This window comes from Natrix helvetica (genome assembly GCF_964273705.1).
Source record: "Natrix helvetica genome assembly, chromosome: 1".
In the NCBI taxonomy this organism is placed as follows: domain Eukaryota; kingdom Metazoa; phylum Chordata; class Lepidosauria; order Squamata; family Natricidae; genus Natrix; species Natrix helvetica.
In genome coordinates this window covers 107,298,169-107,321,440 of record NC_138548.1, presented here as the reverse complement: position 1 = coordinate 107,321,440, position 23,272 = coordinate 107,298,169, and the positions used below count along the sequence as shown (strand labels likewise).

General features: G+C 36.0%; 1 protein-coding gene across 1 annotated transcript in view; it reads right to left on the bottom strand.

The window, feature by feature from the left end:
* The window catches only part of OTOG (otogelin), a gene marked incomplete at both ends in the record, with an annotated part of 109,987 nt that overhangs the window by 42,299 nt on the left and 44,416 nt on the right, over window positions 1-23,272 (bottom strand). Inside the window, 9 exons of the mRNA XM_081946019.1 lie at window positions 4,547-4,714; window positions 6,278-6,304; window positions 7,225-7,381; window positions 10,264-10,380; window positions 12,097-12,216; window positions 14,732-14,878; window positions 15,847-15,981; window positions 17,604-17,742; window positions 20,684-20,791. Of these exons, the coding sequence (XP_081802145.1) occupies window positions 4,547-4,714; window positions 6,278-6,304; window positions 7,225-7,381; window positions 10,264-10,380; window positions 12,097-12,216; window positions 14,732-14,878; window positions 15,847-15,981; window positions 17,604-17,742; window positions 20,684-20,791 (1,118 nt within the window). The remainder of the gene's footprint in view (window positions 1-4,546; window positions 4,715-6,277; window positions 6,305-7,224; window positions 7,382-10,263; window positions 10,381-12,096; window positions 12,217-14,731; window positions 14,879-15,846; window positions 15,982-17,603; window positions 17,743-20,683; window positions 20,792-23,272) is intronic.

The window sequence follows — 23,272 nt, the reverse complement described above, 5'->3', positions numbered from 1 at the left end:
AGACCTGTTGCTTTATTTTTATGTGCAGATGATACAGCGATCACCTCAATTTCACATAAAGGACTCAGGAGAGCATTAATCAATGGTAATCATTAATCACACTGACTTGGCTATTACCTATCAATTACACACACAAAAACCTTTTCAAAGAGTTCCCCTATATAATAACTTAAATGGCAAATAAATAGGAATTTTATTAAACAGGTTAAGATCTTCAAATATCTCAGAAATGTTTCCCACTTAAAAGGTCCAAATTCTATCATTAAAAGACACAGCAAGGAATGTAGCTCTCCACTTAATATTGTTCTATACAAAAGGTGGTAATTACATACCAGGTGAACTAAAAATATTTGAGGCCAAAGGAATATCATAGCTATCTTATGATATATTTTCAAGTTTCTGTCTTTAAGGACAGAGTGGTCATTTGAGGCTGTTCAATCATGATTTCTAAGGCTCTTATTTCTGAGTCCATGATGCATCCAAACACAGACTTTCAGCTAAGACTAGAATGATATCAATTAAAACTCAAATGTAAACAGCATGTGTTAGCTTAAATTAATTTTCAACTCTAAAAAAACCTCCACTATTTCTGGTGGAAATTACTTAGTTGCACCCTAAGGTAGTGTGGGATTTTCAATTAATGTACTGATTACAGCGGGGTTTGGACATTCTTTAAACAACATGCCAGATATTCTGACCACCAGAATAATTTCAGCTAGGCGCCACCTTTCTTGATCTCAATCCCACTATTTATTTCTTTAAGATTGCATGCCAGAATACTAGAATAATTTTTACATTGGCAAATTGAATTGCCATCCAGTCTGATTATCTAGAGGGCAGTTTTTGCAGCAATTCTAAAAAATGCTGCTTCTGTGTCTATGGAAGGATGAGATCAAAACTGAAAATGATGTACTGTACCATTGCACTGACTCTTTTATAGAGGTATTTGGGATACATTTCCCGTTGCAACATGATATTCTGGCAGGACTAAACATATCCTATCAGTTGATCAGGAGGTGATTTCAGGTCATGTAGCCATATTCTGTATACTGTCTGTGATGGAACGTAAACAAATTTTTCAAGTGGGAAAAGGTTTTATATGAATAAGAGTTATTAATAGTTATTTTGATATATTATCAGCTATATTACGTTTTGATTTGTATATACCTATTTTATTGTTAAATTAAATTGTTCTACTCTGTTACTGCAATAATAAACTATAATAATAAACTGTTTAAGTTTATTATTATAGTTTATTATTGCTTGATTGCTATTTTGCTAAAATATAGCCAGATTCTGTCAAGCTCAACTTAACCCAAAACTATGTACTTATAACATTGCCATTGTTTCAATCCAGGAATTTCTGAAAAATGAACACGTTCAAAGCAAAGAAAATTATACTTTTTAAAGAAGCTTCCATTCATCTCCACACCAATACATTATTTTAAAAAACAAAACCCTAAAATGTAAAACCTGTATTGCAAGATTTTCTCTTGTTTTACAAAATTGATTAAACTGATTTCAGTAGATTTAAAATAATGCTTATTAAAAGGGTGACAGAATTGTGACCTAATTGAACATCTTTTGTCCCAATATTATTTCACTGTACACCACATTATTCTGCTTACCATTATCATAAGACTACTAAAAATCAATTGTCCTCATCCATTAAACAGATGTTAAGTGATGTAATAATTCATTATCCTAGAATGCTATTTAATTTTCCAAGATAAAATGTATTTAATATGTGGAGAAAGAGAGAAGCAGCTCATATTTTCTTTAATTACCAAAGCTGAAAATGTACTGATTGTAGCATAAGCAACCATTGCTTGCTGAATCAAAATAGAGATTGATGAATGGTGATTGGGCTCTGTATTTTTCTAATCAGAATTATAAAGAGAACGTTGAGATATAGAGTGTTAAAATTGAAAATGAACAGATTACTTTCCAAAGGTGGATTTTCAAGAAAAAAAATCCAATAACTGACACTCATATCTGGAACTATTAGTAACTTCACAAATATTGCATTCAAACAATGGTGCTGAAAAGGTTTATCTCAGGACCTTAAGCTCTTTCATTGTCACTGGCAACAACCTAATCTCTCCATATACACTATATTGCCAAAAGTATTAGTTCACCTGTCTTTACTCACATATGAACTTACTGTACGTGACATCCCATTCCTAATCCATAGGGTTCAATATGACGTTGGTCCACCCTTTGCAGTTATAACAGCTTCAACTCTTCTGGGAAGGGTGTCCACAAGGTTTAGGAGTGTGTTTATGGGAATTTTTGACCATTCTTCCAGAAGCGCATTTGTGAGGTCTCACACTGATGTTGGACGAGTTTATGTGGCCTACCACTTTGTGGCTGAGTTGCTGTCGTTCCCAAACACTTCCACGTTCTTATAATACAGCTGACAGTTGACTGTGGAATATTTAGGAGGGAGGAAATTTCACGACTGGATTTTGTTGCACAGGTGGCATCCTATCACCGTTCCATGCTGGAATTCACTAAGCTCCTGAGAGCAACCCATTCTTTCACAAATGTTTGTAAAAACAGTCTGCATGCCTAGGTACTTGATTTTATACACCTGTGGCCATGGAAGTAATTGGAACACCTGATTCTGATTATCAAGATGGGTGAGTGAATAGTTTTGGCAATATAGTGCATATGTGTTATATCAGGGGGATATAATTCTTTGTCCTGGTGTTCTATCCAAAATAAAATCATTTCCAGAAATTGCATAAGAAAACATATCTAGAAATAAATGTTATTCATAAAAATATTCAGTTCATATTCAGTTAACTGGTGATACAAAATTGACTATTAACACTATTCTAGTAATATCCCTTTTTCCAGATATTTTTCATCAGTTTGCTTCTTTTCTATTTTCTTCACACTTAATCTCAATTTTCCACCAATCTATTATATCGTCAGTTCACCCTTTTCTATTTCATTAGTTTTACAGCTAACCAGCAGCTTTATAGATAAAATGGTATTTCCTCTATGACAAGAATCATGTTAAACTTTAGTATTTAAGTATCACTTGATGCTCGCAGTTACTTTTATTTCAAAAGGTAGATAGGCAAAAATGGATAAAATGTACATTTTAGAAACGTGAAAATACATGTACACAGCCAAAGCATCCATCCAGATGAGTAATCCCAAGGAATTGGCAAAGTCCATATTTTAGTGAAGAACACAATTAATGGCAATTATCTTTAAAAAGGTATTTTATACAGTTGTAGTTTTTCCACTTGACCATGATCTCAATTTGCTGCCAACCATTATAGTATATCCTCAGCTAACCTGTTTGTATCTCATTAGTTTCATAGCTAACCAGCAGCTGTCAATTTCCAGATTTCCTCTTAGGTTTCTCTACCTATCCTGCATTAAGAATATTAAGGCTAATGTGTTTACAAAGTTGTCGATCTGAACACTAAGTGTCATGTTATTTATAAATCAGCAATCGCCTTGTAAAAAACCTATCCTCTATGTGGAGACCTTTGATCATAAAAAAAAACACTGAAGTTGATTAGGAAAATTTAAGTGTTTCATTTATGAAACTTTCTTAAAAGTCATAGTGGCGCAGTGGTTAGAATGCAGTATTGCAGGCTACTTCTGCTGACTGCCGGTTGCCAGCAGTTCGGCAGTTCAGTTTTCACTGGTTCAAGTTTGACTCAGCCTTCCATCTTTCCGAGGTCAATAAAATGAAGACCCAGATTGTTGGGGGCAATATGCTGACCCTGTAAACTGCTTAGAGAGGGCTGTAAATCATTGTGAAGCAGAATGTAAGTCTCAGTGCATGCTATGGCTATTGCTAAAATTCCGAAATGGGAGAAATCACTTTTGTTAATTTGGCTGTGAGAATATAAAAATTGTTTGGCTGGCTCTGAACAAAATCATCTAGAGTATTTCTACCAGCAATATTAACCAGTCAGATGTTTCTGAATGCTTATTGATACTATATGGCCAGTAACAATGTTCACCTCTTATTTGTAAACTAGCATCTGGAATGTAGGTAGGTAGGTAGATGATAGATAGATAGATAGATAGATAGATAGATAGATAGATAGATAGATAGATAGATAGATGATAGATAGATAGATAGATAGATAGATAGATGATAGATAGATGATAGATAGATGATAGATAGATAGATAGATAGATAGATAGATAGATAGATAGATAGATAGATAGATAGATAGATAGATAGATGATAGATAGATGATAGATAGATAGATAGATAGATAGATAGATAGATAGATGATAGATAGATAGAAAGAAAGAAAGAAAGAAAGAAAGAAAGAAAGAAAGAAAGAAAGAAAGAAAGAAAGAAAGAAAGAAAGAAATATTTAAATTGCTTCTGATATATTATCTAAAATAGTGTTTTTTAACCACCACAGCTTTAAGATATATGGACTTAAACACACAGAATTCCCCAACCACGCTAGCTGGAGAATTCTGTGAATTAAAATCCACAGAACTTAAAGTTGCCGAGGTTCAGTACCACAGATCTATTTTACAGAGTTACTAGATTTACCATGTGCTTTGGGCTTATACAGTGGTGATGTTAGCATGAAAGTTAAAGCATCCCCCGAAGCTAAGTCATCTTCTCTTGCTGGGAAAACAGAACCATCCTGCAGTTTTGCTGCGATTATAGTTTTTCCATCCAAGTAGCTAACCAATTTGTAGGGACCTTTTCCCAGAACTGCCAAGAAAGAAAAAAAGTTACATGTTCTGATGTGTCTGTCTCAATGTCTGCATCATGGGTTTATCAATCAGTCCGAAAGCAGCAAAGAAAACACCATCAATAGCAGGCATTCCCAAGAGTAAGCATTATGGATCTTAAACATTAATTTAGAACTACAGAACTCTTGCAAACTTGATTTCATAAATGATCTGCCTGAATCTAATCTTACATCAGACATTTATTAAAATGGGCAAAAAAGCTAAAATTCAGTAAAGAAGGAATAAAGAAAAGAAAGAGCCTGTTTAACCAAAATCAGCAAAAACAAAACAACAAAAAAGGATGTATGCTAAATACATCTTCCAAATGTTATATGCAGTAAATGTGTACATGCTCCTCACCTGAGGATTTGCTTGTTTCCTCATACTGAGATCCCAAAGGAATGGTCTGAGAGAGCATACACCTCAAGGCATTTTGTAAGAGCTATCGTTAATTAAGGTTTTTTAAAAACATAAACCACTAACTAAAAGGACTGATGTGGTAAAGAGATTATTTGGTTTTAATTATGAGACTGCACTTGTAAAATATTCTCATATTCCTCATTGTACATCTTGTGGCACACAGGCTGGGCATGCAGATTATTTTTTAAGAATGTAACAGCAATGTGGAAAAAGTATAAAAAAAAACATGGGGCATCCTTAGCTATTACAAAAGCTCAGAGGGTTCAGTCTGGCAAATAACTAGACTCATATTTTTCAAATTAGGACCTTCTAACTATTGACTGAGCTTCTGTGATATTATGAAATGTTTGTAACTGCTTAGGAAGTAATTTGATAGTAGAAAAGCAGTATGTCACAGATGTCAAACTCATGGCGTCAAGTTGATGACACATGACGTATCATGATGATTTTTCCATTTGCGGAGCTGGGGTGGGTGTGGCCTGCGCTTGACCCATCTGGCCCACGGGTCGCCAGTTTGACACCATTATACTATGCGCTATTAACAGACTAAAAATCTACATGGCAAAAGAAAAGATCCATGATGAATTAAACAGTTGCAATATACAGTGATACTTTTTTTAAAAAATCAACATAGTATACTACCCAAATAATCAAATCAGAATATGCATGAAACATTATATATCAGTACTAAAGCATTGAGCTAAATCAAAATATCCTTATTTTCCCATGGAAAACAAAAAGATTAATGACTTTTAAATATTAAAAGTTAAGATAAAACATTCAGAGCAGAAAATTGCTAAGGAGAAGAAAAACTGCTACTGAGATATGCTTACTTTCTTCAGTTTTTTCTTTTCATATACTCCTTGATTTTCTACCTGATATACTTCTCAAAATAAAAGCTAACTGATCAAGAGTGTAAGAATGTAATTGGGTCTGAGATGCAAAGAATAATTCTGTGAATTAGCCTGCCTGACAAATTGTTAGATTATTTACTTATTTGAACACTATAATGACACATTTACATACATATATTTAAATAACATATTCCAATGTATTGCACAAAGTATCACTAACATGGAAGGAGGCATAAGGAAAAATACTTAGCTCTCGCATCATTGCTTACCTTTATTGATATATTCACAATCATATGCTATAAAAAAACAAAAGCAAACAATTAGAATGTATGTATGCATACACAAGCCATTTTGCTTTCATCTCCACTGAGAAGACAAATTAAAGCTGGCAGAAATGATTTAAACTCTTTTCACTGACTGTAATAAGAAAAAACTTATCCTTTTATGACCTCTAGTGGTATAGTAATAATTTCAGTTGTCCTTCCTATAATAAACAATATCACAGTTGTCTATGAACACAAACCACATTTGTATCAGAATAATAATCTGATTTTAAAATAGCAACCACAGACATTCTCAAAATACTTAAGCGCAGGATATAATTTTAACCCAAGTACAAGTTGTAAGAATGAGAAAAAAGAGCTGTGCTCTAAAGTTTATTCGTGAGCTATTATTCAAATTATTGCTATGTCTACAGTTCAAGCAAATAGACATTAAAAAAATCTTTACACATATTTTCTTACTTTCTTCATCTCATTTATATTTGATACTCAGAACAGAATTCCGGATATAAATCAGAAATGGGCAAATTTTCTGCTGTCTGTGGTTGCAATTTTGAATTTATATTTATATATAAGCCTATAAAGGTGTAGCAGGAATGATAATGAAGTTTCGATATAAGAAACCTGGCCTCCCATTATCAGATAGTGTAATTAACTAAATGATAAAAGTCACTGAGACATAGAACAGCACTTATCAGTAGCTTTGGATGGATAGATGGATGGATGGATGGACGGACTACTATGAGTGATACTTTTGTATTATATTTAATGTGCCTGATTTCATAAAACTGCAGGAGTTTTTGCCAATTCTTGAATGCAAGAAAGGAAAATTACACAATCAAACGCTAGCTGAATATTCATGGATGAAGAAGCAAAATCAAACTGATTGTATGGCTTTGCAAGGTTTGTAAATGCATCCTAATTATCATACTTACGACATTGTCTAGGAGATCTCCAATCTACTGTAACTCCTTGTTGACAACACTGATGAGCATAGGCTGAAACACTTGTACAGAAACATTCACAATCCCCTCCCTGGTTACAACCACATGTGTCAATCAAACAGTTTGAATAAAACCAAGTGACATCAACCTGAAAAATATAAACATTACTATAATAAATCATCCCCACTTAAATACTGATTTATACATAAAGAGCAAGCATCTGAACTAAATTTTAGGGGCATGTCTATGAAACATATCACGTAATATTTATTACTTATCTGTATTTGGCATTATAGTCCAATCTTAAATTTTCTCCTGCTGGTGGGAACATTCTCTGAATTCCAATCCACAGATGCTCCAACTAAGGGAAGAAGTTGCCCTTAGCCAGTTTTTCCTCTTTGCAGCCACGTTCACCAAAGAAAATCTGCCTTTGGATACCAGGAAACTCTCAAAATGGGGGAGAGGGGTAGATAAAGGAGAAGGTTTTAGTAGTAACCATCTCCTATATCTTTTGCCCCAAGAAGCTACCTTTTAACAGAGGTAGAATGTTTTTGTTTGGTGAAATATAAATGAATATTAAAATGTCTAGTTTACATCCTATGCATACGTACATTTTCTGATATTTGTATTGTTTAAATAGTGAAATGAGATAAATTATTACTGAGAAAAAATAATATCTATATTGACAAGAACATAGGCCCATATAACGTTAACTGACATTCTATACTGGAGGTTTATACAAAAACTTGGATTCAAAAGAAAAATGTGGCATGTTGTATTTGTAGGCAGGCTCCTTGCACCTTGGGAGAACACTTTAAAATACTGCATTTTTGGACTATAAGATGCATTAGAGTATAAGACATGCCTTAGTTTTTGGAGAGGAAAATAAGAAGAAAAATATTCTGCCTCTGCCTACCAGCATCCATGGTATTTATCTGGTTAGCATCCTGTCAGTGTGTGAGAGAGCTGAGGGATGTATGGAAATAAACAATATTTGCTGTGCGAGCAACAAGGAAGGAGACAGCAAGAAGCCAAGGCGTGGCTTGTTCTGTACTAAGGCTGTATGCTGTGCGGATATCTGAAACTAAAACTAAAAATGAAACTTCTCTGCTGAATTACTACATTGAAAAACCTGCTTTTGGTATTGTATATTTACTTAATGTGTTATATTATATATAAAGAGAAGTTATTTAATCCGACTGAATCAGTTACTTGTGTGTGCTTTCTGAATGTGATTGCTCCTGCAAACTCTGACACGTCCTTGCAGCAAATAGTGAACAGCTAGGTCAGCTTCAGCACATTATTGCAGCCTGATTCAGCATGAGCAGCTGATTGGCGGGTGGATTGGCCTCCCAGAATAGCCTCAATCAGCTGCTCCAGGTTGCATGGATTGACACAGACCATCGCCTCATCCATGCCTCAGTTTTTGGCTACATTCCGTGTATAAGACACACCCAAATTTTCACCCTCCTTTGGGAAGAGGGAGGGGGAGTGTCTTATACTCTGAAAAATACAGTAATTGTGACTTTTCCTGGTCTTGCATGGCTGCTTTTGCAGCTGATGACAACCCAAGGGAAAAAAACATGCTTCATTTGAAGTATTTCTCATAGGTGCTCACTTTGTATCAGATTTGCTTTTCAAATCTGGAACTCTAATCAGGTCTGTATTGATCCCTACATTTGCTGGAAGTTGGAACTTGTAGGTCTGTCACATTTTTTTTTTCACAGACTGGCTTGACTGGAAGCAAGAGAGATAGAAATATATCAAATAAATGAAATGAATAAAACTTGAATGTCATTGCACTTCCACAAGGAAGGTTTGTTTGTTTGTTTGTTTGTTTGTTTGTTTTATTGGATTTATATGCCGCCCTTCTCCCAAAGGACTCAGGGCGGCGTACAGCATTAAAAAACACATATTACAAAAGTTAAAAGGAAATTAGAAACAATCCAAAAAACAAACCCAATTAATATAACAATACAACAAAGGTAAGTCTTTGACAGTTCAAAAAGACATCTCCTTCAGGAATGAACAGCTGGATAGACATGGAAAAAGTCAGTCTCTTGGAAGATCAAGTCCTAAGCCATTTAGCTCTTTAAATATATATATTTAAAATCTTCCAGTCAATTGTGTCCAATTCTGCCTGGACAAGGTTTTTCTTGGCAAGGTTTTACAGAAGTAGTTTGCCCTTGCCTGTTTCCCAGAGCCAGAAGCTATTATAGACCCAAGGTCACCCTACTGGCTTTGCTCCTAAGGTAGGATGAAAATTCAGAGTCTCCCAGTTTGTAGTCTGATCTTTTAACTACTACACAAAACTAGCTCTCTTTAAAAGTTAATGCTAGCATCTTAAATTGCCATCCAGTAAAACTGGCAAGTGGTGTATTTCTTTCAGTTTAGGAGTTAAACATGATCCTTGCATATTACATCAATTGGAAACTTAACACATTTTATATTTGTAACTCTTGGATTTTTGTCTAAGGTAGGCACATGTAGAGTGCATTACCTTAATCAAAACATGATGCAGCCAAGGCCACAAATCAGTGACATAGCTGCCATACAGCAGCTATTTGTGAGGCCAGTGATAGTGAAATATCAAGAAACATTCACTTCCAGAATGCCATTTGCTGCTTCACAGGGAATGCAACCCCAACAGAAATAGGCTTGATTTTAATCATTGAGTGCAATTTCTCATTATCAACAGAAATGATCAATTATCAATGTCTGTATTCTCATCTTGCTCTCCATCATCCAGCCTATTAATTGAAAGAAGTATTTAATTTGCTTCTTTGGATATTGGACAGTTAGGAGAAACAGAGCTTCAGCTCATGTTTCCCTTATGATTGCCAGATGCCCTCTCCCCGCAGTGATTTCATGTGGTTGGACAGCATGAGGAGCAAGATGTAACCCTGTGGGACACCGAATATTAATGGTTTGGGTTTCAAACAGCAGTGTTCCAGGACCAACTACTAGACCACCTGGGTACATCTTGCTTTAAATGCTACACCCTTAACTTTTTTCTGTATTGTTACTCACCACTGGATGGCATGACTCAAATATTTCACTTAACAGTATTCCACATTCTTTCTTTGCAAATGCTTCTCTGAGTGGGTTTAAAATGCAGGGATGCCGAATATCAGAGCTGTCAACACACTGAATTCAAAAACAAAAGAAAAAAAGAAGAATGGCCATAAGCTGGTATTCTCTGAGATCGACTACATGTAAGATACGCCTCCTAGGAGGAAGACATAGACTCCTACATAACTGCATATTGAATTAGATACTGAATCACAAACAAACAGTTTGAGTTGAGTCAAACAGATAGTTTGATTACTGGCAGCATGGAAATATTAAATCCCTAACAACTACCAAAACATGATGCATATTGGTCTATTGCCATACCTTTTGTTTTTGTTAAAGCAACATGTTTGGGGGAAAGCTGAAGAGTGGAATCATGAAAATTGTGTCACATTTTTAATTTCTGTGGAAATGTGATTTTTTTGGAGGGTTATAATTCTAATTCTTAGGATTATCATGAAAAGCATGAAAAACATGTGGCTGTGATCTCATACACAAAAATTCCTCTACAGGTAGTGCCAGAAATCTGTAATACATGTTAGCAAAAGAATGTTGGTGATTTGAAAAGCTAATTTAGATGCATGAGCAGCATATAATTCCTTTTCTGTGGGCATGCAATATTATACAAAACACTGGAACAGAGAAAAATAGTATGCCAAACCTATTAAAAGGATGATATGGGAAAAAGAAACCTAGCTAGAATCTATCGTAAGCATGACTAGCCTTCCGGAAACACCCCAAGAAGTCAAAACCCGATCATTACATTAAGATTTAAATGGGAGAAAAAATATCAAAGCTGCAACAGTAGAAAACACTAGTTTACTTTCAGAGGAATAGTCATTAATCCCAAATTTAGTTTATCTAATTGCAATGTTTATATCAGCAGCATGCTTATTCCAACCTTCTACATCTTTGAATAAATGTGCAAGGCATGCTTTCACTCTGCCTCTTGTTTTCAGCCACCTTCATCAATGTAAAAATAACTTCTGCCGCCAACAGAAGTTGGCTATGTGGTTTTTGCAAAGAGTGCAATCTACAAAATCTTTGAAAAATTAGGAATTTGCATCATTTGGAAAATAGGGTTTACAGGTAAAGTCTTTGTTCAAAAATTCCTAAGCAACAAAATCAGAGCATTCAATACAATATTATACAATACAATAGCAGAGTTGGAAGGGACCTTGGAGGTCTTCTAGTCCAACCCCCTGCCTAGGCAGGAAACCCTATACCGTTTCAGACAAATGGCTATCCAATATCTTCTTAAAGACTTTCAGTGTTGGGGCATTCACAATTTCTGGAGGCAAGCTGTTCCACTGATTAATTGTTCTAACTGTCAGGAAATTTCTCCTCAGTTCTAAGTTGCTTCTCTCCTTGATTAGTTTCCACCCATTGCTTCTTGTTCTACACTCAGGTGCCTTGGAGAATAGTTTGACTCCCTCTTCTTTGTGGCAACCCCTGAGATATTGGAACACTGCTATCATGTCTCCCCTAGTTCTTCTTTCTATTAAACTAGGCATACCCAGTTCCTGCAACTGTTCTTCATATGTTTTAACCTCCAGTCCCCTAATCATCTTTGTTGCTGTTCTCTGCACTCTTTCTAGAGTCTCCACATCTTTTCTACAACGTGGCGACCAAAACTGAATAATTCATCTTCTTTCTCTTTGCATTCCCTCCAAGTATTTGAATTCATAGAAATCTGACATCTATACGCTATTATAAATCAGTAACTATGTTTGGTGCTTGATTTTAGGCAATAAAAACAGTATAATGAGGGGCCATCCTCCAATACTTTACCTCAACAACTGCCCAACTGCTTCCAAATTCTTGTGCATTTGTTAACTCAAAATTTTCTGGAGTTCTCATTTCATTTATTGTTTTGGAGTCAAAATTTCCACATAATCCAGTCAGCTCACCCTAGGCAAGAGGCAAAATGAATAACTCTTAATTAAAGACATCTATAACCCCAAATTTGATATGATTATTTTTCACATTAATAACATAGAATCTAGCCTTCCCTTAGGTTTGACAGCTGGCTGGGACACTTTGGGCCAGTAACTGCCTCTCACTTCAACCTATATCAAGGGTGGTTGTTATAGGGAAAATAGGCAGTAGTGTTATTTATTTATTCAATTTATATGATCCACACATGACTCGGGGGGGGGGATAATCATAACATCAGTTGAAGCCAATTAAAGTACAATAGAAAAAAAATAATATATTCAGCAGTGAAAATTTTATCCATAGATATTAACATAAGCAGGAAGCAGGGACCTTAACACAATCAGGGTACTCCAGGCCCAGGCCCACAGCCAGGACTTCAAGGCCGTATGAAAGGCCAATGAGATCAGGGCCACCCTTATTATTTGGGTGGAGGATGTTCTGTTACTGCAGAAAAGATGCACCTCCAGGTCCCAACTAGGCTACATTTCTTGGCTGACAGGACTCAGAGTATGACCATCCTGTTGAACTGGATTGAATGGCTAGAAACAATTAGAAGACAGTCCCTCAGGTAACCTGGTCCTAAACTATGAAGTTCAGTCAGTATCTTGAACTATACCAGAAACACACTGGCAATCAATGTGAATCACAAAGCAATGGCATTACATGTCTCAACTATCCAGCACCGTTTACTTCCAAATGCTTTTCAAAGGCAGCCCCACATGTACAAAATGTTGCAGTAATAGAGATAGGAGGTCACAAGGGCATGAGTGACAGGAAGTAGAATTTCCCCAGTTGAAGAATGGGTGCAACTGACACACAACCCAAATTCTATTGGGCTACCAGTAGATGCACAATGTGCATGCAGCCTTCCCAGCCAGCCCCTTTTGCTACCAAACTTTTATGGCAAATTGCTGATTGGTATGTCAGCTAAAAATAACCCCAAAATTGTAAAATAGATTCTCCAACGGAAGAGAATCCATTAGATTTAATGCATATATTTACGTTAGATAAATTAAATCCTCGACCTGAAAAGGTGCTGTAAAGTTATGCCACGCTCTTCCAGTGACATCAGTGACATGACTATCCCTCTTCAATGCTATTCAGTGTAAATCTAAGCTTTCCCCCCTGCCCATTTCCCCCCATATTACTGTTGTTTAAGCCAATGAAAGACTATCAGAGTGTGACAAACAGGTTCTTTTTTTAACTGGGGGTGCTTTGTTTTGCAATGGTGGCAAGAGATACAGAAAAAAAACAAGACAGTGAAAGTTTTAATGCTTGTTATTATCAGTGGTATTATATATAGCAAATATTTGCAACATTTATATGCAATGCAATACAAACAATACTGGTATCAGGTTTCCTACTAAACCTCTCTCCCAGAGACTATCCAATCTCTAGCTCTCTGGCTCCCTCCCCTGTTTTTGAGCGTGACAAAAGAAAGAATGAAAAGGACAGGCTGGAATAAATTCCTGCAGTGAGTTCAGCATGGCATGACCTTCTGTTCAGCCAAACACTTGCTGCTTCTCCATTGGGCGAAGAACATTCTCAGCGGGGGTGGTATTCACTTACCTTCCCTACCGGTTCGCAAATGTGAGTGCACAGGCGTGCTTATTTCGCTCACACTCGCCACCTCTGAGCATGCGCTCAGCCTTCAACTTATGGCGGAAAAAGGGCCTAAATGGGATGCCATAGAGCAGGGTGGGTGGTGGGGCCAGCCACACTTTCTGCAACCAGTTCAGGCAAACTGGTCTGAACCGATAGAATGCCCCCTCTGATTCTCAGGGACTTCTGCCCAGTTCTTCCTCAGAGATCAGGACTTCTCCAAAGCTGATCCCCTCCTTTCCCTATTGGGGGAACTAAAGGTACTAGCTTAATACAGTCAGCAACGTCCCCTCCTTCCTATTCTTGGGTGGAGTTCTCATCCTTCTAGGTTTTCCCTTCCCTTCTTCCATGAAAGCCACCCTAGACCTTTCTTCTCCCTTTTCAACCAGGACCCAACAACTGCCCCACACTTAAGATTGTCTCTCCAACCCTTCTCTCAAATCACTCTAATCAGGCCATGCATAGAATTTCTCTCTTCTCTCCTTTTTTCTCTCTCTCCAATTTTGAGGCTATGTCCTCCAGCAATTAAGGAGACGGTGCCCCTCCCAGCTTTAACCTCACACCTCTGGACCAGGCTGGACCAACGATACTGCTATCTCAACATCTCACTGAAATAGTCCTGGGTAGCTGCCAGATCAGTTCATCAGCCCTCATGACACCACCGCTACTTTTGGGGTGCTTTTCCTGTTCCACATGTTGGTTTACACCAGCAAAATAGCAACGACAGCAGACCATTACAATCCTATGCCACAACGACCAACAAACACAAACCAACTTTCCACTCTTTAAAATTCCATTTATACCAGTGGATGTTATAAATAGAAACTTAAATCTGCCCCAATGAAGTCAATAAGGAATTAAAAGCGTAAGAGAAGTTTCGTCTTACCTGCCACTGAGGCCCTGTCTCGACATGAACAGTTGTTCTTTGATCCCACATTACTGTGATGTGTTCATTAGGAAAATGAACAATGGTGAAAAATCCAGCCTTCCATATATACACTTGCTGCAGTTTATCTATGTAACTTAGATGACTCTATTAAATGTCAGACATGCATAACGGATTATAGGAATTTAATGAAAGCTTTATGATATAATTTAAAGATGCATTTAGGAAAACAACCATATTATGGTTCTGTTTAGATTTAGCATATTATTTGTGGATCTACTTTTAAAAACATTTGATGTGAATAAGAACAGCAATCCAAGAGACACTGGACTTGTTAAAAATGTTTTTGGACGTACAATTCAAGTGAGAATTACACTGTGCCCTCTTCTCTAAGCTATTTATTATTTTCTAGCCACTTTAAGATCTCATCCACTAGATGATGCCAGATGCTTGTATAACATGGAAATGTAAAACAAAAGAAACAGATAGGTACTGTGTGATGGCATATAAGCATTGTTCATGAAGAGTTGCAAGTAGTCCTCGACTTATGACCACAATTGAGCCCAAAATTTCTGTTGTTAAGTGAGACATTTGTTAAGTAAATTCTGCCCCATTTTGCCACCTTTTTTGCCACAGTTGTTAAGTGAATCACTGCAATTGATAAATTAGTAACCCAGTTGTTAAGTGAATCTGGGTTCCCCGTTGATTTTGCTTGTCAGAAGGTTGCAAAAGGGGATCTTGGAACACAGCAACAGTCATAAATATGAGTCAGTTGCCAAGCGCCTGAATTTTGATCACATGACTATATGTGATCAAAATGCTGTAACGGTCATAAATATGAAAAATTATGATAAACCACTTTTCTCGGTGCCATTGTAACTTTGAACTGTAACTAAATGAGCTGTTGTAAGTGGAGGACTACCTGTACATATCCATACTGCTTAAAGAAAAGGAAGACTAAAACATAGATAAATAAGCATGACTAATTTTAACAGTTTTCTGGAAGTTCAAGGATTGCTAATATTTATCATGCAATATGAAAATGAATGACGGTGTTTTGGGTTTGATGCATTATCTATACAGTATATCTTAACTTCTGTTCTGCTATAGCTTACCGGATCTCCAGTGTCATCATCAAATATTATGAACGTTTTTCCTACGTTGATGGAAACATACTTTCTGCAAATGATTCCAATGTTAAAGCAGTTCACATTTTCTATGATGACTGAGAAACTAGTAATTGAGGAACTCTGCAGAAAAAAAATAAAAATAAATGCAGCTGATTCCAACTTGCAAAGTGTTCAGCCAATCTGTTCCTCTTCTTTCTCCACTGTCTGTGGCATAAATGCAGGAACAGTTACTTTGCAAGATGCAGCAAAGAAAATGATGCCACCACGTCATCGATCAGCCATTAATAAGATTGTTAATTCAGGAATTATATTCAGATATGATTTTTAATTCAACAACTTCATACTGATAAGTCTAACAAGACAGCAGTAAGGCAATACATAGAGCTTTCTGAGCCCCCAAGACAAAATCTTGCAGGTGGAGCTCACCATTAGTATAAGAGCTGGAGTGCCAAGACTTCCTTCCAAAGCTGCAATAATTGAGGACAGGAGAGTGAAATGAAAGACAAGAGTCTCATAGCTGTTCCTTACCAACCACAGCCACACTGGTTGTCAACATGGCAAGGCTCTCCACTCACCTTTCAAATCCTACCAAATATTCTATTTTTTTTAAAATTCAGCCATTTGAAAATAATTCTTTTTAGGGTTATTTTAGCTAGACTATGAAACTGAAGAAGACCACTAGATGGTAGCAATGAATCAGAAATAGGGATATGTCTTTGCTGCCATCTTGTTAAGGGTAGCTGTCTGGATTTTTCCAGCCATATGCAGCATATGCTTTGCCTACTCCTTCTTCCATAATTCTGCCCTAAACAGGAGGAGGAATTCAATGAGATGAAGGAGTGCAACAATTATCGGAGAAGCAACCAGGATGTCCAAAGACTGGTTTCAAGATATACTGCTTTGCTGAATCAGTGGCTATATATGTCTGCTCAAATGTATGCATTCTATGTTTTTCCTCCCATTTGAGTCACATCACCTTCTCACATCACCTGCTCACCCGGTCATTCTCTTCTTCCTGGAGATTGGGAAGCTTCTGCTTGGTGTTTTACATCATGGTTTGGTTTAGCCTGAGAATTACTTATTTCACCTAGATTTTTATTTATTTACTAACGAATAACCCAACGTTGCCTGGGTATTTATTTATCCTAATTCTGTATTAGGTTGGAGCCCCCTTGTGGAGTACTGTGAAGCTGTTACCATGGCAACAACAGGCTTTATCCTAACACTATCACACTAATGCACACTATCACTGTCAAAAGTACTATGATTTGACACTATAGATATAATTCGTTCCTTTCCGTTTCAGCGGCCTAGGCGTTTCAGGGTTAAGCTGGAACACACACAGACACATTACACTGAGGGATGTTAGAGGTGTCTTACCCGCACAGTATTTGTTTCCAGAGAGAAAGTCATCTGTGTATCAAGTTTGGTTGAAATTGCTCTCACACACACACATATATACATACACATACACACACATACACACATACATACATACACACACATACATACACACACATATTCGTATATATACATATATTTACCAAATACAATTGCATTCAATGCAGTATATCCATATATGAACAGTTCCAAGTATAATAATTAAAATTTGAATAAAACAAACTTATTTTCACTATGAGTAATTAAACTAAATTCTTTTCCTATTCTGTTTATGTTTCTTTTTAACTGCAGAGCACAATACTTAGTTTAAAAACTGAACATGCTTTAAAATAAAGTCTTACCTTAACCAGGTAAACTTTACAGTTTCCAACATAATCAAAAGACAGGCCATCAAAGGTTCTATAATGGCGATCTCCATATGTAGTACACATTGATGGGCATGGATGGAAATTGCATTTAAATGAGCCATGACTGCAGATGCTAAAACAGGGCAAATTTATAACAATTACAGCAAATATAAACCATAATCTCTCTATATAATCTTTAACAAAATAGCATGACTATTAAAAATAAGTTCCCACAAATTACTCACAGGTCCATTGATTCAGAACTTGTACAAAGTTGTTGTACATGCAGATAAGCTGATATTTATTTGAAAAGAAAAGATCTATTGTATCTAAAAATCATTTTCAGAATTCCTTACAAATAAATTATCAGTATTCTTATGCTCATAACAGGCTGCACACTCTAACATACTGCTGTCATGAGAGAAATCAGTTACTGTATATCATGACATCCCACATTCAAAAGACTAAAACATTTCATTAGTTTTATTACACATGTATCTTATATCAGGAGCTGAAAACTTTAAGTAAAAATTATTATAATGTACAAACTGACTTTATTAGGCAACTAGCATGTTATTAGCCAATCTAACCCAACTTCTTTTATGTAGCATATGCTATCAGCAATAATTTTAATTCAGATTCTTATTTTAAGATATTTTAATGGCAAGGAAGCAGAGGTCAAAAAACAAGTAAAGCCAAACTGATTAATTCACATAGTTAAATCAGCAATTTTTTATTTTAGCTTTTTCTTCAATTAATTTTCAATGTGTTGATTTATGGCATGCATTTTTCCTCTGAACGTACAGGACATGCAGCTTGCTAAGAGACCTATCTTTTCCCATTTGACATCATTAGATTAGGAAACATGAGCTTTTCATGCATTCTTATTGTTTTTTCCATGTCTCATGTCAAAAGGAACTGATTTTAACAATAAACCAAATATAGAAAAATAAAGAAAGGAAAAGCATAAAATAACAAACTGTCAAAAGGAGAAAAAAATCTGAATTGTATGAATGTTACAAAATCCATGTCTTTTTGTCTTTAGTTGGTTATTTTCTTTCAATTTTTTTTATTGTTCAAACATCGAACTGAATCCTGCAGCAAATGAGCAGAAGTCCCACGTGTGTTGACTATCTTCGTCTCAACCCTGCAGCCCCAGCATTGTATCCCAAATGATTGGGGGTTCTTCAGAATAGACTCTGCCATAGAATAGGGGGCAATAGGAAAGGTGCCATTGCTGTCCCTCATCGGTGGGAAGTGAGTCCCTCCTCACTTCCGCTAACACAAACCTGCCACTGAATTCCATACACTGTGTCTAATGATCATATAGTTTGTACAAAACAGCAAAGTGGGATGATTTTAAAAGCAGAACTGGCATATTTCAAAGCAGCCAACATAGCATCTTCCTATACGTGTGCTTCTGCTCTCAATATTATTTATATAAGACAAAATGGGTCTATCATCACATGTAACACTCAGTGTAATCTGTGCTACAATTGACCATTCAGTCCTAGGCCTGAATAATAGGTATTTCTTATGTTATGTTGTGTTGTGTTGTGTTGTGTTATTTCATTTATATACTGCCCATCTCATCGAGAGGTGACTCTAAAAATAAGAACAATTAATAACAATAATCATACAAGATAACTTTTTATCAAACTTTTTGAAAATCCCATAAAACTGGCTGACATTTAATTCAGATGGAAGACCTAAAGTTAATTTCCTAACCATTTGTGGAGGGAATTTATATGGCGATAAGGATCCATTTCTTAACAAGAAGATAAGAGGGTATACCAGCAATTTACCTATTCTTTTTTACTACATGTTAAGAATTATGCTTAGATTTATCAACAAATGTATTTTCTTTTTTTAAGCTGAAAGGAGTGGCCAACTACTGTATTTTCAGAACTGCCACCAGCCCATTGAAATAAGGTTCTTGAAGGCTTTTCTTTTTCTCTGTGTTTGTATGCCAATCATCAATGATAGCTAAATCTGTATAGAAGTTTGGGAGCAAGGGAGGTGTCTAGGGGGTCATTTACCTTCCTGCCAAGTGGAGATGACTTGTAAGTTGCTTCACCAGTCAGCCAAAAGGCTATAAATGTCTTCTAAACAGGTATTGAGGACCTGACAATAGGTGGATGCAGTCAGTCAGCACAAGGCTGGAGTGGGCAAAGCATTCAGACAAGGCATGGATGAGTGCTGACTGGAAGGAAAGGCCTGGATTATTTTTGCTTACCCAGCAGAATCAAAAGAATCAAACATTAATAGAGGTTTGATAGGAAAGTAAGGAGCTAAGGGTTGAACTCAACGTGTTACTTCCTTTATATAATACATTCATACCAATCCTGGTGATGGGATGCTATTTTACATATTTTAATAAAGATTGTTCATAAGGTTCATAGGAAAAGCAGTTTTCAGCTCTTGGCTGATGAACCTAGGTGAAACTGTTTATGAAAAGGAATAGTGAAAGATCTAGGTTCTTTTTTTAAAAAAATCTGTGAAAGTGCCAATGAAATTAAGAGTGAAATTATCATAATCAGAAAGTTCTTATACTCTTGAGCCCAAAAAAATATCCCCTTTTGAATTCAGATTTGAAAAGGTAATAAGGTGTAACTGGAAAAAATTATTAGCCTCACATTATGGGGAGACTTGGAGATAAATTATAATTTATATATTAATATATGAAAAAAGATTGTATAAATAAAAAAAGGAACAAAATAGTCTTCGTAGCAAAGACTTTAAAAAGAGATTTCTTGGTGAGGAGACCATGTGTCTGACCCCTTATTTTTTTCCAAATAATTTTGGTGCCCCCCCCCCACCCAGTGGGATTTAAAGTTAAATTTGTAAAAAAGGATGACTCTGAATCATAATCCTAATAAAATATTTTAATAGTAGTTCCCTTTGTATTCATTCTTTCCTAATCCATTTTGGAGCCACTGAAAGTTTATTTAAATATCTGTGTTAGTGCAAATGGAATTCGAGTCCATTAAGAAAAAAAAACAAATTCAAAATATCATACTGGAAGGCATGTATAAAATGAATATTAAGGAATACAGGAAATGATTTCTACTCACCAGGTATGGCAAGAAGAAATTACTTTGTCCCCAGGAAAATATTCTTTGCCTTTCCAAGTACATGGGCATTCATTTGGCTTGAAGCACATATCACCATACTTAAAAAGGCTGTTGAAACAGCAGATAGACATTCATTGTCAGTTATATTTTAATACAATCAGAGATAGATAGATAGATAGATAGATAGATAGATAGATAGATAGATAGATAGATAGATAGATAGATAGATAGATAGATAGATAGATAATAGATAGATAGATAATAGATAGATGATAGATAGATAGATAGATAGATAGATAGATAGATAGATAGATAGATAGATGATAGATAGATGATAGATAGATAGATAGATAGATAGATAGATAGATAGATAGATAGATAGATAGATAGATAGAAAGATAGATCCTACTGAGATACATTATTGATCTTCCACCCCATATCACTGAAAAGAAAGAGCTTCATTGAAAGAGAAAAACCTTACTACAGTACAGAGAATAATAAGACTTGGTTTGTAGTATTCTCTTTTTTAAATGCAAGTATGTGTGCTCAAATGCAGAAAAATCATATCTGTCAGTTTCAGCTAAAGAACTTTTCAGCAAACTAAGAATTGTGAATTATGACATTTAATAACATCATCATAAAGTTGCAGGTAAAGTGCATATTTCCCCCCACTTTTTTCTCTAGGAAAAGTTTTGTGCACTTTAGGCAAAGGTTCCCAAGGAGATCCGGATCACCACATAACAAAATGTGACTATTAATTACCAGAAAATATATTTTATTTTACTGATATAATAATATCCTGAATAAAATCCAATATGCTCTACAGGAACAGGAAATATAACTAAAATAGGGCAGCTGATATTCTTAGCATTAGGAGATTTCTTTGAGTTAAACTTGATTCCTCATGACTTCATGTACCAACCATGTACTACCCTTGGCAACAATCCAGAAAGGATTTGCCTCTATCTCTTTCAAATTAACCTAAATGATTGATATTCTATCTGATAATCTCCCATCCCAATAATGAATATTAAGTCACATTCTGCTTAGCTTTCAAGCCCAGGCAAGATTTTGTCTTTCTCAGGCAGCATCAAGTACCCAATTATAAAATTACTATCATATGAGATCTATAAAAAAAATCAAACTGAATAAAGATTATGAAAAATATTACACCATTATACCACTGTATTATACCATTTCTCAGGAATACACACTGTAAAGAATAAACACTACTGTGTTGCAAATATAATGAAAATCACTCTCCACATTATCTAATTAATTATCTATGAAATTATCTAATTTCACTCTAGACATTTCCCTTCCCGCTTCAGAATGGCTTCTTCTGTCATGTTGATCTCTTTTGCAGCTGCAGTTATGTAAATAGGGAGGTATGTGGGACACACAGAGGGTGTGTTAATATAAAGCTGGGTACCCCTCCCAGCTAAAGCCCTCACCTTTAGACAGCTGGATACATGCCAATTTCCCACACAAGAGAAAAAGCAACAAAATTATTGAACTAGTCAGGAAGACCTTCTTTTGGTGCCTACTACTTCAAACTTCTGCATATCTGTGATGGAATGTGCACCTGGAGAAGCAGAGCATGGGAGAGTTTTGACAAGAAAGACTGTTCCCATAGACTGGCCCAGATTAAGAGACTGCATAGTCTCGAGCTGGAGGTGGGCGGAAAGAGGTTCAGGGCAGAGGTGGGTTCCTACTGGTTCGGACCAGTTTGGCCGAGTAGGTAGTAACTCAGCCTGTCACGCCACCGAACCGGTTCTCTCGGCAGCGCTATAGGCGCCATCATCTTGTGCATGCGCAGCACATCCCTGAGCAAACCAGCAGTAGCAGCAGCTGGAACCCACCCCTGGTTCAGAGTAGCCATACCCTAGACTCTCTTAGGACATATCTAGTAGTTTAGAAGGTTGTAGTCTGTAGTTTTAGTTTGGCAAGTTTCTATTAGGTGAAAGCAAATAAAGAATTAGACTCAACTGGATTTTGCTGTGTCGTTTTGGGGGTTAGATCTGATCTTATTAGTGTTTGAAAGCAGCATACTACTAGCCATGTAGAAGAAATGAACACTTGTTATAGTCTCCAGTTGTTGGCAATGGGTTGACAATGGATTGTTCTGGGTTGTGTATTGGTATGTCCCCAGTGATAATGTTCCTGGATTCCAAATGCAACATTACAGTCATTGTGCTTAATGCAATGTTTCCTCAGCCTTAACAATTGCTGGGTAAGGAATTCTGGGAGTTGAAGTTCATAGATCTTAAAGCTGCCAACATTGACTTAATGTAATAATTCTATTGAGAAACACTGGCTTAATGGAACAGTTCTATCAACAAATACTGGCTTAATGGAACAGTTTTATCACCAAACAAAAACAATTAAGAAGAAAATGTTTTCAACAAAGCAGAAAAATAGCTCTCACCTAGGATTCTCAGTAAAATAAAATAAGTTTTCAGATATAAGATTTTTTTTCTTCTAATATTTCTTAAAGAGCAATTTTTAAATTTAAAAAAAAAGTAAATTCTTAAAAAAATTTAAATTCTTAATTCTGGAGGAAGAAACCCAAAATTATATTCAGTGAGC